We start from the raw sequence: 18,691 nt of genomic DNA on the forward strand, positions 1-18,691 counted from the left end.
CATACCCTGCCTTTACCCTGGGTTCACACCTGAGCGTTTCTGAGACGCGTGTTTTACACGCGTATTTGTTGCGCGTTTTTATGCGTGTTTTTTGCAATAGTAAACGCGCGTTTGACGCGCATTTGTGTGATTGACTGCAGTGTTGTCCAATGAGTCTATGGCCAAAACGCGCGACAAACGCCCCAAAAAAAGCTCAAGAACTTGTTTATGCGTCGGGCGTTTTACAGCGCGTTCAAACGCGCTGTAAAACGCTCAAGTGTGAACCAGGGCCATAGGGAAGCATTGGTTTTCACGTGTTGACCGTTTTACAGCGCGTTTGAACGCGCTGTAAAACGCTCAGGTGTGAACTTAGGGTTAGGGTGCATTCACACGACCGTAAGTATTTTACGGTCTGCAAAAAATACGATTGACGTTCGTGTTGCATTTTATTTTGCAAATCTATTAAAACAATGCCATTTTTGTCCACAAAACAGACAAGAATAGGACATGTTCTATCTTTTTTTGTGGGGCTACAGAACGGAAATATGGATGAAGACAGCATCCTAGCCGCAAAAAATGCGGATCAGATGCAGACCGAAAATACAGTTGTGTGATGCACCCTTTCTGTTCTGTTTTATTGCTGCCCGTATGCAGAACCATTCACTTCAATGGGGCCTCAAAGACAACAGAAATGACTGTGTGCATAGGAACATGTCCTATTATTGCCGCTGTTCTATTATGAGGAATGCACACAGCCAGTATCCGTGTTTTGAGGATCTGCAATTTTCCGAACGCAAAAAATCAATGGTCATGTTCATGAGCCCTTATAGTAGGTACAACATTCCGATAGCAAAACTTGGCATGTTCACCTTATTGGGTCCCCTCGCATACTTGCATTGACATTACTTTGATTTACAATGAATGATCAGTATCGCAATGTCTTCTTTTGGTCCAAATTAAAACTCTGCAATTTGTAAACAACTAAATTAAAATAAAAAATTAAACAGCTTTGCAAATGGTCTTCATTAAAATTCTCTTATAATTGTTTGCCCACAGCTACTATGGAGACCTCTGTGTCTTCATGGTAACAGACTACAAACAAATATTGTGTAGTCTGATTTAGCAGTCGTCCTCTCTTCCATCTGTCCTTGACATAGAGATGTGACTGTTCAGCCAAACACTGGCTGATGCAGGTTCACCACTGTGGCCATTGCCTGGCTGAGTGGTCAGATTTTGCTGTGTCGGGAAGGACCAGGCAGGAGATACCAGCTGGAGGCAAGCATTGGAACGAGAACGGTGGAGAATCGGTGAACTAAGTAGAACTTTTTCCAAATATTCTTACAGCATTCTGTCCTTTACAAAAAATATTGGCAGGGCAATCCTTTTAATTTCACAGCTTTAATCACAAGTGTCATATGCTGTCATAATAGTATAAAAGGCATCAATATATATAAAGGCATTGTTGTGTAAATGTTGTCTTTTTGCCTTTTCTACCTTGTGTTAAAGACTCAGAGCCTGGTTCGCCACCGATGCAGAAGGTACTCGACAAAGTTCTGATCAGAAGAAGCATGGCTCAAGCCCATAGGCAGAAGTACCGGGATGAAGCTATCGGGTATCTGGAAACATAATATTCCCTGAGTAAATAATAATAATCATGTACATTGCCTTAATTGCAATTCTCCCGTTTAGTTCTTCATCAAATCACATATTTCCCACAGAAAGTTTGCTAAATTCTGAGACTGAAAAGAGGTTTTGCTAAGTATCCTAAATATAGAATTTTAATTTTTTTTTAAAGAAAACTGGAAGCGGCCAAAGAACATTTGAGGAAAGAGCTTAAGAATTTGGAAGCACAGAATGAGTTCTTTGGAAATGGTATGTCTTTACCAATTATAGCAGGCAGCTATGCACGTCTCCTCACATCTCAATCAGAGAACATGGACACAGGACTAGTATTGCCAAATATGGCCAAAAGCCAAAGAAAAGAGCAACCAGATGAGGGAAACCTGACAATGCTCATTAGTACATGGCTGTCTTCTGGAGACCCTAACAGGACAATGTACTTTCTGCAACGTAACCATTAACACAGCACAACAGTATGACTATTGTAGGGCTTGACATTTAGTGCATTTCCATCTGATACTTCATCTTCTCAATATCCAGGAGAAGCAATGTCTTCAATCTCTCAGAGTCATAATATAGGGACATTGATAGAATAATGTAAGATGTGAAACACCATATTTGTACATGATGTATAATTTTGGTGAACATAGTTACAGAAATGTACATTTTTTCATGGACAAAAATTGATTAATGATGCAAAAGGCAAAATAGCAGTAATAATATAGTTTGTCAGGTAAGAGAGATTGTGCAGATATGACTTAATACAGGAACACTGCAAACTATAATATTGTTTATAGTGTAAAATATTCAGTTACTTTAAATACACATAAAGAAAACATTTAACGTTTTCTAGCTATACAGCAAGTGCTTACTATTCAGCAAATTGACAGAGCTGACTACTGACTGTAAGGGCTCATGCACATGGCCGTATATGGCTTCATTTTGTGCATGGCTACAAGAGATACATGCGCCCGCTTTATACCTCTTATTTTATGTCCGATTCCATACCAATCTGCCACAAATCAAATTGGTGCAGTGCCATTGGACTTCATTGCATTGCTTACAAGAGAGAATACACACTCTCCATCCAAGAGAGCCTACAGATGTAGTAGAGTTAACACTCATGTTTTATGAGACGTGTTATCTAAACTAAATGTGCCAAGCAAACACCTTCAATTGCTTTTCAATGGCTTTTGTTTCAAGATAACACGATGAGTTAAGAAATTTGAGTTAAGAGTTTGAGTGCTAACCCTGCTACATCTGTATATGGAGGATGTTGGGTGTTGAACTTAAAGAGCCTTGGAGGCTCTATACAAAGCTACAGGCGCCCCTTAAGCTGTTCACTGTGGAACATGAACTTTGTATATGTTGTGGGCGTTTAGCTCTTCTTCGGGGTCATTCTCACAGATACGGCTTCAGGACACCAGGTTTCAGGTCCAAACAGTGCATTTATTGCGCCTCAGCAAACCAAACATAAATACAAAATAAACACCTGCCCGGATGGGCTCTAGCTAAACATGAAGTTCCTGACTCACCTAAGTCCCAGTCCACACCCTGTGAACCCATGCGGTTTTGTCAGCCAATGTCCCACAGCCTCCTGGCTGCTCCCACAACAATGTCTCCTTGGGGATAGAGGTCTCTCAGCCCTCTCGGCTCAGACCACACAGAGCCACTCCAGCCTTCTGTGTGCAAGTCCCCACCCCCTCTCACTCTGAGGATTCCTTTATCCCCAGGTGATTACTGCACCTGGTCTTTCTTCAGACCTGGCGATTCTGAGGGAAGACACAGCAAATCCTGCCATATATCTCCCCTAATAACCATGAGGCATGTACCTGCCTCACATACCTCCCCCCTTTGTTTAAGCCTGTAGGGCTGAACACTAGCATCAAATCCAGATGCACGTGAACGGGCATTAACCTGGCCTACAGTCTTCCCCTTATTCTGCCAGACCCAGGACAACAGCGCTTGGTTTGTCACCCTCATGAGTTTATTACAGAGCTGACAAGGCCTCTGGGTATTTCTTGTCCATCTCATGAGCAGGTACTGTCTTTTTATATTTCCTAGTTTCTGCACAGGCCCCTCACGTCCTTTCTTGGACTGCGGTAACTCTTGACTGAACTGGTCCCAGTCATGGTCGTGTCCCAACCCTTTCTTGTTTGCCTTGCAGGGCTCCTTCAGCAGAGCAGGTTTCTTATGTCTCGCTCCTTTTCCACGCCTCTGGACCCCTTTACTATTATTCTCAGCAGGTGTTTTGGAGCCAGTTTCAGAGTCTTCTGCGTCTTCAGTGGCTTTTCCCACTTCAGCAGTCTCTCTTTCCGCCCTAACCTTGTTCTCTGGGACATCCAAAGTTTTCTCCCATTTCAAGAGCTCGGCCTTAGCTTCCTTGGCCTCTGTCTCTTTGGCCTTTACTTTATTAGCCTTCTCCCCATTCAGGGACATGGCATCATATCCTTGGTTTCTTAATTCCTCCTTCCCTTTCGCATCAAGGTTGGAGGCACTGGGGTCTTCAGCATACTTCTTGTCTTCTGGCGTTTTCCCCAGGACACTGGTCTGCTTTTGGGGAGGAGTCAGGAGAGACAGCCCATCGCAATAGCCCGGATCTGCATACTGGTCGTCCGTCTCCTCATATTTCTTCCCCAGCAGGCAGCTGGCTACTTGGAAGGCCTTGTAGGCGGAGGGGATGTCTTTTGCGACCTGGTCCTGGTTACACACTGTCATGAGACTCTTGGCCTCTGCATCGACATCAGCCCCATCAACTGGTTCAGCTGATACCTTTTCCACCTTCTCTGCCTTGGCCAGTACCCTGGCACCACCATCTCCAGACCCACTCTTATCAGGCTCTGACTTCTTGGCACCTTCCAGAGGATCTTCCTCTTCTGGTTTCTCACTTTCTTCCACCTGCTGTGCAGGAGCACACTTAGGCTTCTCCACCTCATAGATGGCATCTTTTGAGCTCATGAGAGCTTCCATCTTTGCTCTGAGTTGCTTGTTCAGCCTTTCTAATTCATTTAGCTCCTCAAGCACTTCTTCAAGGGCTCTAGCCAAGGAGAGGGTCTTGGACTCTTTCTCCCAAGCATCAGCCTCCGCTCGGTCGCGTTCTTCGGCATATCGAGCCGATATGTATTTCTCTTCAACCAAGAGCTGGTCAAACTTCTTTTGTTTCTTCTCCAATCTAGACACAGTTTGTCTCTGGTGGTCCAGGTCCACCATGCGATCACATAACTCTTGATCAAGTTGAGCCATCCTGGCTTCCAAATGTCTTTTCTCCTCCAAGAGAGCAGATTTTTCTGAGGCGCTGTTTAGAACCTCATCAGCCAGCTCATCTCTTTCCTGCTCTGCATGAAGTCTGGATTGCTCAGAAACTGCAAGTTCCTCTTGAAGTTGGAGAATTTCCGCTTCTATTAGTGACTCTAGTTCCTTCAGTTCATTCATCTCTTTCTGTGACTCCTCTGGAGATTCCTGCAGTTGCTCTGCGAGAACCGCTAGCCCTGTCTCTAGTGTATCTAGGGACTGTGCAGAGCGAGCGAAAACATCTTCAAGTTTGTAGCTGTACTGTCCTGTCAGGTCATCTACAACTGTCAGGATATGAGCTTCAGACACTAGGCTGTCACCCGACTGAACTCTCGTCTCGTCAGATATAACTGTCACCTGGTTGCTACTAGTAACGACTTTAGTTTTGCTGGGTCCTGACATGGTAGCCTCACTCTCGGAGTTGCTAACTGTCACGGCACATAGGCCACTTATACGGCTCATGTCATTATTAACCCTGGCCTCTAGGGGCACCCCTGAGTCAATCCCCACCTGGGACATTTTATTAATCATAGAAACCTGTGGAGACTGCACATCCACCTCTGGTCCGTGTGGTACACCCTCTAGCCCCGCCATGTTGTCTACAATGGGGTCTCCTAGCGATGTTTCTTCAACATTTATCAACACTTTTATATCAGACACATGTTTACCCACAGGGGGAGCTTTTTCCCCAATCACAGCCTGCAAAGGAAAAGGCATGTCATTATTATCACATATTTCATATGACATCACATTTTCCTTAGGCATTTCCGCACTTTTGTCACCATCTCTTTGTATTTGACCAGCACCATTGTTTCCAATGGTCCATATGCTTTTCCCATGCAGGTCAAAGTGCAGCTCCCTTAGATCCTCACTTAAAGGTACAGGCACAAGTTCTGCAGGAGTTTTTGCACTCTCTGCAGAAGTGTCTCCATTACTACACCACTCCCAGCATAAGGGAAAAGTACACCCCAACACTCCCTCATGCATGAGCTTATCTGTAACATCAAGTTCATCAGTCTCTGTTCTCATTGGAGTCTCACGCTCAGTGAAATTCAGTGGATAGTCCTTATCCGCACGACTGTCCAGCACCTTTATTATTTTACCAGTCTCAGGTTTCAATATTGTGCTACCCCTTACCCGGGCTAGCATGGGATCCCGGATCCTTGTCATCCCAAAACTAGCTTTGGTCATGGGCAACTGAGGAAACACAGAAACCTTCTCCCCTGCAGGTTTCTGCGAGGGAGCAATCACAGCAGGCTTATCCGCCTGTTCAGACACAGTTTTTTCTCTGTGTGACTTATCACCTACCGGCCCAGCAGATATCCCCTGCCGCCGGCTCACTGTCACTGGCTCTGCCACAGTCTTACCCTTTGTAATCAACCATTCTGGTAAAGCAGTGACATTCTCTCCCGCGGACTCATCAAGGTTGTGGTTGCTCCTAGCAACAGCTTTACTGCACCTCCGCACTTCCTCTCTAGGTCTCCGGGCACAGTCGCAGGGAAGATATGCACTCCCGAGAACCACACCGCTCTTCACCTCCTTTTCTTCCCGACGGTTGCCCTTGGCAACGGCATATCCTTGCCTTTTATCAGGAACTCCACAACTGCCCAAACAATGGAAAGTCCTTGCCCAGTACAAATTCCACTTCCAGTGTCTCACATTTTAACAGCTCCCATTGCACAGAGCCATAGTCCGTCACAAAGGTCAGTGACACCGTAGTTTTTGTCTCTGGCCCCCTTGTTACAAAGTCCAGAATTACAGGCAGGACCCGAGACACTTGCTGGCGGGAGTCTAGAATGACCCCCAGCGGGATTCTGCCGATCACTTATCACGATCGGCGTAACTGTCACATACGTGACACGGAGGGAGGAAAAGAGGGAGGCCCTGCCCTAGTGAGAGGGAAGGTGGTGACCCCTGACTCACCTTGCGTCTGGCACCTGGCTGCCCTGTCGTCCCTAGACGGGTTCCTCACCCGTACGCCGATCACGTGCCTAAAACCCTGGCTTTCCCTAGGATGAGCCCTAGATAGTGAACAGGGCGGTGGGAACACTAGTCCGCACCACTAGCTCTAGAGGAAAACACCAAGGGGAGGACAGACAATACAAACTAAACATATAATCCCAGGTGGGCAACAACAGGAGACAACAAAAGCCCAACAGGGATCCGGAGGGAAGCACTCTGGAACAACAACCAGGATTCACAGCTCCAGTGGGTCAGTATAGATGTCCAGGCAGGAAGCTCTATAACTGGCAACAAGAGAAGTGTGAGAGGAGAATATAAGGAGTTTGGGAGTGGCAGACAAGAAACAGCTGAGGAGGAGAAGCTACGGATCCCTGAGTGAGACAAAAAGGATAGCAAGGCAAACACAGAAAACAAACACTAAGAAACACCGTGATCTTTAGACATAGAGCGCGCAGCCACCCGCTGCGACTTCCTGACCCCGGGTATAACGGAGTCAGACGTGGCTCTTGACACCCTCGTGACAGTACCCCCCCTTTCACGAGGGGCCTCCGGACACTCAGGACCAGGTCTCTCCGGATGAGAGACATGGAAAGCCTGAATCAACCTGTTGGCGTTTACCTCTGACGCTGGAACCCACATTCTTTCCTCGGGACCGTAACCCCTCCAATGCACCAGATACTGAAGAGAGCGGCGGACCCGACGAGAATCAACAATTCTGGATATTTGAAACTCCAGATTACCATCCACAACAACAGGAGGAGGTGGCAGCGGTGATGGTTCTAGAGGTGGAACATACTTCTTGAGCAACGACTTATGGAAGACGTTATGGATCTTAAAAGTCTGAGGTAGCTCCAGGCGAAAAGCCACAGGGTTAATGACGGCTACAATTTTATAAGGACCAATGAACCTAGGACCCAGTTTCCAAGAGGGAACCTTCAACTTAATATTCCTAGTAGACAACCACACATAGTCATTCACTCCTAGGTCCGGACCTGGCGACCGTTTCTTATCGGCCATGCATTTGTATTTACCACTCATATTTTTCAAGTTAGCTTGCACCTTCTGCCATACCGATGAAAGAGATGAAGAAAACCGTTCCTCTTCGGGAACCCCAGAAGACCCCCCCTCTTTGAAAGTACAAAATTGGGGATGAAAACCGTATGCACCAAGAAATGGTGACTTGCCAGTGGATTCCTGACGGCGATTATTTATGGCAAACTCGGCTAACGGTAAATATGATGACCACACCTCTTGGTTTTCAGACGCAAAACACCTTAAATATGTTTCTAGGTTTTGGTTGGTACGCTCAGTCTGTCCATTCGACTGAGGATGGAAAGCTGAGGAAAAGGATAAGTGTACCCCTAAACGGGTACAAAAAGCTTTCCAAAACTTAGAAATAAACTGGGTTCCCCGATCCGAAACCACATCGGAAGGGACCCCGTGAAGCTTCACGATTTCACTGATAAACACCTGAGCAAGAGTCTTAGCATTAGGAAGTGCGGGTAGCGCAATAAAGTGTACCATTTTGCTAAACCTGTCTACTACTACCAAGATAACTGTTTTACCCGCAGACAAAGGTAAGTCAGTGATGAAATCCATTGATAGATGTGTCCATGGTCTATTGGGGATGAAAAGTGGCAATAAAGACCCTGCTGGACGTGTATGAGAGACTTTCGCGCGTGCACAAGTAGAACAAGTAGACACGAAATCTATTACATCCTGACGCAACCTTGGCCACCAAAAACGACGAGACAATAGCTCCAAGGTTGCTTTACTACCTGGGTGCCCAGCAAGTGCCGAATTATGATGTTCCTTCAATAACTCAAGACGCAGGTTTAACGGTACAAACAATTTCTCTGAGGGGCAAGAGGCCGGGGCGTCCCCCTGGGCCTCTAACACCTTTCCCTCTAGAACAGAGTGTACAGCCGAGACAACCACTCCTCTTTGTAAAATAGGTACCGGATCACTAACATTACCCCCTCCAGGGAAACTACGGGACAATGCGTCTGCCTTGGTATTTTTTGCCCCAGGACGATAGGTGATTACAAAGTTAAATCTGGTAAAGAATAGCGACCACCTAGCTTGTCTAGGGGTGAGACGCTTAGCCGATTCTAGGTACAGAAGGTTTTTGTGATCCGTAATTACCGTGACGGGGTGGATTGCTCCCTCTAAGAAGTGACGCCACTCTTCAAACGCCAGTTTAATCGCCAACAGTTCCCTATTTCCAATATCATAGTTCTTTTCTGCTGCAGATAATTTTTTGGAAAAGAAAGCGCAAGGACGCCAATTGCCAGGAGACGGACCCTGAGACAATACAGCCCCCACTCCCACCTCCGACGCATCAACTTCAACAATAAAAGGCTGGGAGACATCAGGTTGAATTAGGACAGGTGCCGAGGTAAATCTCTCTTTTAGAGAGGAAAATGCAATTTTAGCGGCGTCAGACCATTTAGAAAAATCAGTCCCCTTCCTAGTCATGTCAGTAAGGGGTTTAACGATCACTGAATAATTTTTTATAAACTTTCTGTAGAAATTTGCGAAACCCAAAAACCGTTGTAGAGCTTTAAGGTTCTCAGGAAGATCCCAATCTAAAATTGCCTGGACCTTCCCAGGATCCATACGGAAACCTGAAGCAGATAATAGATATCCCAGGAATTGTATTTCCTGAACGGCGAAGACACATTTTTCAATTTTCGCATATAATTTATTCGTCCGTAGGACCTGCAGTACTTGCCTGACATGTACTTCATGTGTTTTCAGATCAGCCGAATAAATTAAGATATCATCTAGGTATATGACTACAAACCTGCCGATGAGATGACTAAAAATATCATTAACGAAATGTTGGAAGACAGCAGGGGCATTGGTCAGACCGAAAGGCATGACTAAATTTTCGTAATGCCCCTCAGGGGTGTTAAAAGCTGTCTTCCACTCATCCCCTTCCTTGATACGAATCAGATTGTAGGCCCCCCTAAGATCAAGTTTGGAGAACCACCTAGCACCCGCAATCTGATTAAAAAGGTCAGGAATGAGAGGAAGAGGGTATGGGTCTCGGACGGTTATCCGGTTTAGCTCACGGAAATCTAGGCAAGGACGCAGGCCCCCATCTTTCTTTTTAACAAAGAAAAACCCTGCAGCCACGGGTGAAGAAGAGGGTCTGATGTGTCCCTTGGCCAGACTCTCGGAGATATAATCTTTCATGGCTTGTCTCTCGGGACCCGAAAGATTATACAACCTGGACTTGGGTAATTTTGCACCGGGAATCAGGTTAACCGGGCAATCATAAGGACGATGAGGTGGTAGCTTCTGACAACCCTTTTCAGAAAAAACGTCCTCAAAGTCCGAAATAAATGTAGGTAGGGAAGCTATGGAGGCGATTAAGCAATTGTTATTTAAGCAATTCTCTCTGCAATGCTCACTCCACTCCAATATCTCCCTGGCCTGCCAATCCACCACTGGATTGTGCGCTACCAACCAGGGAAGACCCAATACCACAGGAGAGGGAAGGCCCTCCAGAACGTAACATGAAAGACGCTCCTTATGGTGGTCCCCTACCCGAAGATGTAAGTTATGGACAACGTGAGTGAGGTTTCTCTGAGACAGAGGAGCAGAGTCAATAGCGAATATGGGAATGGGTCTCTGCAGCGTACAGAGAGACAAACCCATAGTGCGGGCAAAATGGGCATCTATCAAATTTACCCCTGCACCACTGTCTAGAAAAAAAGAAATAGACTCCGTCTTAACACCAAAAACAATAACCGCTGGCAACACAAATTGAGATGTTCGTATGGAGGAAACGTATACCCCCCGGCTGACATCCTCCGCACAGCCTGGGGTTAGTAGTTTTCCGACGGTCTTTTGTTTTTGGGAAAGGAGGGACAGACATTAATGAAATGACCCTTCCCCCCACAGAAAAAACAAGCCCCCCACCTACGGCGAACCTCAGGAGGACGGACCTGACGAGAAGTTCCTCCTAGCTGCATAGGCTCATCCAAGTCCGTACAGACTAACTGCTGCTTGGGAGAGGTTACCGATTGCTCAGGAATTTTCGATCTCTCCCTAAGACGTCTATCTATCCTGATAGAGAGGGACATAACAGCATCAAGGGAAAGGGGGGTCTCATACAGCGCCAGCGCATCCTTAACCCTTTCAGATAACCCAGAGCAGAACTGACTCCTGAGAGCCGGGTCGTTCCACTGAGTATCCGTAGCCCACCTGCGGAACTCTGAGCAATATTCCTCTGCTGGCCGCTCTCCCTGTAGGAGTCTCCGTAACTTCGACTCAGCCAGGGCGACACGGTCAGGGTCATCATATATGAGACCCAAAGCCCCAAAAAATCCCTCCACTGACCGGAGAGCCTGGGAACCAGGGGGTAACGAGAACGCCCAGGATTGCGGGTCCCCCTGAAGCAGGGAAATAACAATCCCCACCCGCTGTTCTTCATTACCTGAGGAGTAAGGGCGCAGCTTAAAATATAATTTGCAGGCCTCACGGAACAACACAAATTTGTCCCTTCCCCCAGAGAATCTGTCAGGAAGAACAACCTTGGGTTCTGTAACAACCTGGTTACCCATAGCAACCGCTGGGCTTACGGTCTGCTGCATTTGCTGCTGCTGTTGGAGGACAGACGCCTTCAATCCTGCCACCTCCAAAGACAGGCCTTGAAGCTGTTTTGCCAAAGCAGCAATAGGATCCATATTGGATTCTAAGTAGAGAAAAAAAAATTAAATATATATATTTTTTTATTTTATTTTTTTCTCAAAAAATAAGGGCCAGTTATAATATCACGATCGGCGTAACTGTCACATACGTGACACGGAGGGAGGAAAAGAGGGAGGCCCTGCCCTAGTGAGAGGGAAGGTGGTGACCCCTGACTCACCTTGCGTCTGGCACCTGGCTGCCCTGTCGTCCCTAGACGGGTTCCTCACCCGTACGCCGATCACGTGCCTAAAACCCTGGCTTTCCCTAGGATGAGCCCTAGATAGTGAACAGGGCGGTGGGAACACTAGTCCGCACCACTAGCTCTAGAGGAAAACACCAAGGGGAGGACAGACAATACAAACTAAACATATAATCCCAGGTGGGCAACAACAGGAGACAACAAAAGCCCAACAGGGATCCGGAGGGAAGCACTCTGGAACAACAACCAGGATTCACAGCTCCAGTGGGTCAGTATAGATGTCCAGGCAGGAAGCTCTATAACTGGCAACAAGAGAAGTGTGAGAGGAGAATATAAGGAGTTTGGGAGTGGCAGACAAGAAACAGCTGAGGAGGAGAAGCTACGGATCCCTGAGTGAGACAAAAAGGATAGCAAGGCAAACACAGAAAACAAACACTAAGAAACACCGTGATCTTTAGACATAGAGCGCGCAGCCACCCGCTGCGACTTCCTGACCCCGGGTATAACGGAGTCAGACGTGGCTCTTGACACCCTCGTGACATCACTAACTCGCAGGATTTCTCCCACGGGCTATACCATTTTGTAGCCATTTCCACTGATCAGTCTCTTTTACTCAACTACTGGCCCTTTAAGTCCTGCACTGTTTGCACCACAGAAAAAAAACGTCCAGTTTAACACCAGCAGTCTCTGCTCTGCAAACTAGCAGGCTTCCAGCACTTTTACTTCTCAGCAGGGACACCTGCCCGCATCCGACACCAATTGTGGGGGTTTAGCTCTTCTTCGGGGTCATTTTCACAGATACGGCTTCAGGACACCAGTTTTCAGGTCCAAACAGTGCATTTATTGCCCCTCAGCAAACCAAACATAAATACAAAATAAACACCTGCCCGGCTGGGCTCTAGCTAAACATGAAGTTCCTGACTCACCTAAGTCCCAGTCCACACCCTGTGAACCCATGCGGCTTTGTCAGCCAATGTCCCACAGCCTCCTGGCTGCTCCCTCAACAATGTCTCCTTGGGGATAGAGGTCTCTCAGCCCTCTCGGCTCAGACCACACAGAGCCACTCCAGCCTTCTGTGTGCAAGTCCCCACCCCCTCTCACTCTGAGGATTCCTTTATCCCCAGGTGATTACTGCACCTGGTCTTTCTTCAGACCTGGCGATTCTGAGGGAAGACACAGCAAATCCTGCCATATATCTCCCCTAACAACCATGAGGCATGTCCCTGCCTCACAATGTGTAGAGTATTGCCAACACATATGACAAAGAACCTTTCTCTCTATGAAAGAGTTTGGCCAACACATATGTGTAACTATGATGGCCCATGCCCACCTCTGTTCTGCTCCTCCAGGCTGGGGTGTCTAGTACTTCTGCTGCAGGATGCGGCCTGCACTCCTCAGCAAGGAGTTCCTGGTTTGCCCGTAACGTGCACAAATGCTCCCTGACTCTTAAAGGGAATCTGTCGGCTCCAAAACACTCCTCAAACAAGACTAAATGGTGTTTAGTATAAGTGATGCTGAGTCTGGTTATATGATTTTTATCTTCATAGTCTCTTGCATTCTGACGCTCTGCTCCAACAAACCATCAGTAAAATACATTGACAGGGCTCTTCCTTGAGTCTTCTCCATTATTTGTGTGAGCCCGGAGGACCTCTCAATGCATTTTACTGCTGGTTTATCTGAACACAAGGGAGTATGAGGATAAAAATTACATTACACACAACCGTATTTTGTTTCCATGTCCGATCCGTTTTTTTTGCGGATAGGATGTGGACCATTCATTTCAATGGGTCCGCAAAAAAACGTGTGCTGTCCGCATCAGTATGTCCGTTCCATTGCTCCGCAAAAAAAATAGTGCATGTCCTATTTTTTTGTAGTTTGCGGACAAGGATAGGCATTATTACAATGGATCCGCAAAAAAACAAACGGATCCGCAAAAAAAACGTTTTTTGGGCGGATCCGCAATTTGCAGACCGCAAAACACATACGGTCGTGTGCATGTAACCTAACTCTGCTGCAAATTCATATCAAAATCAGAATGCAATAAAAAAAAAGATGCAGAAAAAAATATTGTATATCTGAACTTACTTTTATAATTCTTCCAGAAACCACAGGAGAGATGCTACATATGAAATTTAGTCTATTATCTTTGCATACAATTTACCTTGTCATTTACAGTAGGATTTAAAGGGCTATTCCCATCTCAGACATTCATTACCTTTAAGAGAAATCCAGCACTGCGTCTCGATAAAACAATCCTTTATTGGTCACGTTTCGAAAAGATCCATGAACTGTGGATTTGCACTTTATAGATCTTTCTAAGAAGTGACCAATAAAGAATTGTTTTATCAAGATGGAGTGCTGGATTTCTTTTATCAGTACTGGACCGTTTCTGGAGCTGCTTCTCCATGCACCGTCATATTTTTATGGGATTTGGACCTTGCAAAGTGATTTAGTGGTGAGCTGTATGACCTTACCTCATCTTTGTTCATTCATTACCTATCCATCTCTGGGATCTGCACCTGTGTTGAGCACTGAAGACCACCTGTTAAAGAGACCACATCATCCAGATGGAAAAAGAATAGAGAGGTGGCTTTGCATGTCCTTGACTATTTCCATTCTCTTCTATAGGACTTATGGAAACTGCCATGCAAGAAGGCCACTTTATTAAGCAGAAAAGGTCATAGTTCCCCCCCATTGTCAACATAAGTGTGGGTCTCAGTGGTGGGACTCTATTGGACATTTATGGTGAATCCTATGGATATGCCAAAAATGTCTGTACAGAATTTCATTTCCATATCTATGTGAATTATTCTACATGCAGACTCATAATGCAGAGGTGATCTGACAGATTATGCAGCACATCAGGATGGGGGGGTTCATTACCTTCCATGACATGTCTTAGACGCTGTCTAATGTTATCTTAAGATGCTGAGTCACCAGGCAGGGAGAAGGTAGACCCTTTGATTCTTACTTTTCACACATAAGTTAAGAATACTATGACCCTTGCATGAGTCTGTCCTCGGGAATTAGTCTGAGAATTCCAACATGAAACAGCACAAGAGCACGTGAACCTATAAAAGTGCAGCAGACAGGTTCATTGGAACCAGATTAATAGCCGTATACAGAGTTGTTTAATATATAACCTGCTATTTTACTGTATGTCTTCCTTTACAGGAGGAAAGTCACAGGCTCCCACACCACTCATCATGGATCCTTCCCCTAATTTCAGGTTGGTTTATTGTATTTACCTGGTCCTGTAAGAATTTAAGAGCTGCCAACCATACAATTATAAAAAGTAATAAAAAAGGAACCTATTGCATGCCGGTAATAACTTAAACTTTATAAAAACACAGTATGCTCCCTCTAGTGGTGGCTGCAGAAGCTCAAAATTGTATTATTTAAAGAGGACCTTTCATCAGATTTAAACTGCTAAAGTAACTATACAGGCATGTAGAGCGGCGCCCAGGGACCCCCCTGCACTTACTCTTATACCTGGGCGCCGCTCCGTTCTCCCGTAATTGCCTCCGGTATCTTTACAGTTAGGCTCCACCCAGGGGAACCTGCCGGCGCCTCCTTCTCCCATGCTGCAGCGCTGGCCAATCACAGCGCTCAGCTCTCTCTCAGGCTATGAGCTGAGCTCTGTGATTGGCCAGTGCTACAGCATGGGAGAATGAGCCGACGGCAGGTTCCCCTGGGTGGAGCCTAACTGTAAAGATACCGGAGGCAATTACCGGAGAACGGAGCGGCGCCCAGGTATAACAGTAAGTGCAGGGGGGTCCCTGGGCGCCGCTCTACATGCCTGTATGGTTACTTTAGAAGTTTAATTATGGTGAAAGGTCCTCTTTAATGGGGTTGTCCAGAAAAAAAAAAAAAAAAGGTTTAAAACAGATCAGCATGTTGGAAATAAATAAAAATAACAGGTATTCTTACCTCACAGACACCCCACTACATGATTATGTATACAAGTAAGGTTATCAATCACTAAGTAGAACTGCGCACATGACTGCTAACCATAAAAAGAGCAGAGATATAAATGTATAAATTGAAAGTTTTACTTATTGTTTCCCATAATACTATACTGTATATAACTCTGCTCAGCTCCTACTGCTTTAAATGTATAGATTATAAGTTTTACAGAATCTATTCCTGCAAATTATACATCAATCTGCCCAGCTCTGCCTTCCCTATAAGGCTGCTTTCACACTAGCGTTCGGGTTTCCGTTCGTGAGCTCCGTTTGAAGGAGCTCACGAGCGGACCCGAACGCAGCCGTCCAGCCCTGATGCAGTCTGAATGGAGGCGGATCCGCTCAGACTGCATCAGTCTGGCGGCGTTCAGCCTCCGCTCCGCTCGCCTCCGCACGGACAGGCGGACAGCTGAACGCTGCTTGCAGCGTTCGGGTGTCCGCCTGGCCGTGCGGAGGCGTGCGGATCCGTCCAGACTTACAATGTAAGTCAATGGGGACGGATCCGTTTGAAGATGCCACAATGTGGCTCAATCTTCAAGCGGATCCGTCCCCCATTGACTTTACATTGAAAGTCTGGACGGATCCGTCCCAGGCTATTTTCACACTTAGCTTTTTTTAGCTAATATAATGCAGACGGATCCGTTCTGAACGGAGCCTCCGTCTGCATTATTATGGGCGGATCCGTTCAGAACGGATCCGCCCGAACGCTAGTGTGAAAGTAGCCTAACATGGTGTGGTCAGATTGCATTGAATTTCATGGTGACAAGTTCCCTTTAATATTGTGTTATGTGTATGAATCACTCCCTTCATAAGCAAGAATGTGCGACCAATAATAATGCTGAGAATCCAGGAGACTATGCAAACAATAAGATGGTAGATTGGAAATGGATAAAAAGGGTGTTCGTTTATGGATGAAGAAAACCATATATGAAAAGTACAAGCCACATTTACAATGTATTTTTTGTCATTGAATTGATCACACAGGTCAGCGTCATTGAATGGGGCAGAGCTGCGATACCAAGCCCAGCTGTTAGACAATGAGCTGTGCTGTGCTTGGTGAGCTAAGAGAAGACCACAGCACAGCTGATCGGGGGCGTGCGCGCGGGGGGGGGGGGGGGGGGGTGTCTTAGAGGATAGGTCATCTGTAAAACAAAACTCTCAGAAAACCCCTTAAGTTATGCTTTTACAACAATAATATTTACAATTGATCTGAAGAATAGGCAAAAAAACAACCACAACAAATATGCAATCAATGTCTTTTGAGTATTCCCTGCCAATAGGAATTCTGTTCACATGTGTCAGACTGTAGAATTTACTATTTATGTAGAAAAGTCTCCAAGCACAGTAGTGTGCCTATATTGTGTCTATATCATTTACATATACTGCCATGTATTATACAATGGCACACCTATCAACTCCCCAGAAGAACTACTATGGTGAATGGCCCAAAAATCGGGCATTTTCATGAATTCCCCAAAATTTTAGGGTTGACAACTACTGGAATACATTATTTTGTAGCAGTGAAATTAGAAAAATCTGATCATTTTTCTGAGGACTAGAAACATAAAATTTGATTAGTTATATTGCCACAGGTAGAAACATTTATGATGTCTTCAATCTTAGAAATGTGTAAGGATATCAGTACCCTTGACTGGTGATAACCTTTGGCCATAAACATGATCCATCCAATGATCAGCAGTCAGAGTAATACCCTTTATATCTGTAGTAACACATCTTTAGTTAAAAACAGCAAGAAAGAAGAGTAGGTGGAGACTACAGTAAAATGTATAAGGGGCATTGAAATAGGCATACCACCAGATGTGGTCAGCTAATTGGACATGTTCCACCACTTGCAGAATGGACATACGATGCAGAAAGCTCACAGATCATCCTTGTGCTTTCAGCATCTCTGTCCATTCCGCAGATGATAGAATGTGCCAGCTAAATGCAGACCATGGACCCACTGAAATCAATAGATCCGAAAAAAATACAGACAGCACACGAACCACATCTGTATCTCTGATTTGCAGACCACAAAATGCATACAGTCATGTGCATGAGATCTAAGGGTGCATATTAAAATGCATTCCTTCTTTGTTCTGGCTTTTGGCACCCCGTTATGTTAAATTGTGGGGGTTCTTTACATCTTTTGTCTATTCCTATTTATGCAGAATAGTTTTGGATTCTACCAATTAAAGATTATGGGGGACATTTATTATCCTCCGAAAGCCATGGTGGCTCCGTGGTTAGCACTGGTGCCTTTCAGCTTCTAGGATCCTAGATTTGAATCCAACCAAGGACAACATCTACATAGAGTTTGTATGTTCTCCTCTATGTTTGCTTGACTTTCCTCCGGGTTTAATTCCAAAGACATAGTAATAGGGAACTTAGATTGTGAGCTCCATCGGGGACATCAAGCGATCATAACGTGGAATATGTCAGTACTATTTAACCCCTTCCCGACTGCCCACGGTGTATATACGTCCTATCTGCACATGTCCCATTCATACACGTACAGGCAGCACTTTAATACCAGCACTGATCAGCTGGAATTCAAACTCCTGCTCTTGCAATCTAGCAGGAGCAGGTCGGGTCTCGGCTGACAGACACAGCGGGGACCCCGAGGAGAAGACAGGAGAGGTTTATTACCGCTTCTGCCTTCTCCTTTGCTGGCAGGAGAGCGGTACCTGAATGCATGGGCAGAGCCACTTCCTCTTGTTGTCATGTGACCGCCAGGGGTGTCTGGGGCAGGAGCAGAGCTGCAGGGTCTAAGGAGACCCTGATCAGCACTGCCTGTGTGTCGTGCCCACACAGGGGCTGTTTTCCCCTGTAACAGGGGATGCCCCAGTTACAGTGAAAACTGGAAAGAAAAAAAAGGTAAAAAAAAAAGTCTGTGTCCTCCAGAGGTCTTTTAATGACCTCCTGGGGGATATATTATGTGACAAAAATAAATTAAAATATAAGTTAAAAAAAT

The 18,691-nt window shown here is 45.7% G+C and overlaps 1 protein-coding gene across 1 annotated transcript in view; it reads left to right on the forward strand.

Moving 5' to 3' along the window:
- The window catches only part of LOC122925251, a 118,633-nt gene that overhangs the window by 40,472 nt on the left and 59,470 nt on the right, over positions 1-18,691 (forward strand). The window contains exons 4-6 of the mRNA XM_044276718.1: positions 1,486-1,591; positions 1,775-1,851; positions 14,927-14,981. Of these exons, the coding sequence (XP_044132653.1) occupies positions 1,486-1,591; positions 1,775-1,851; positions 14,927-14,981 (238 nt within the window). The remainder of the gene's footprint in view (positions 1-1,485; positions 1,592-1,774; positions 1,852-14,926; positions 14,982-18,691) is intronic.

Source organism: Bufo gargarizans, chromosome 1 (genome assembly GCF_014858855.1).
Source record: "Bufo gargarizans isolate SCDJY-AF-19 chromosome 1, ASM1485885v1, whole genome shotgun sequence".
NCBI classification, from domain to species: domain Eukaryota; kingdom Metazoa; phylum Chordata; class Amphibia; order Anura; family Bufonidae; genus Bufo; species Bufo gargarizans.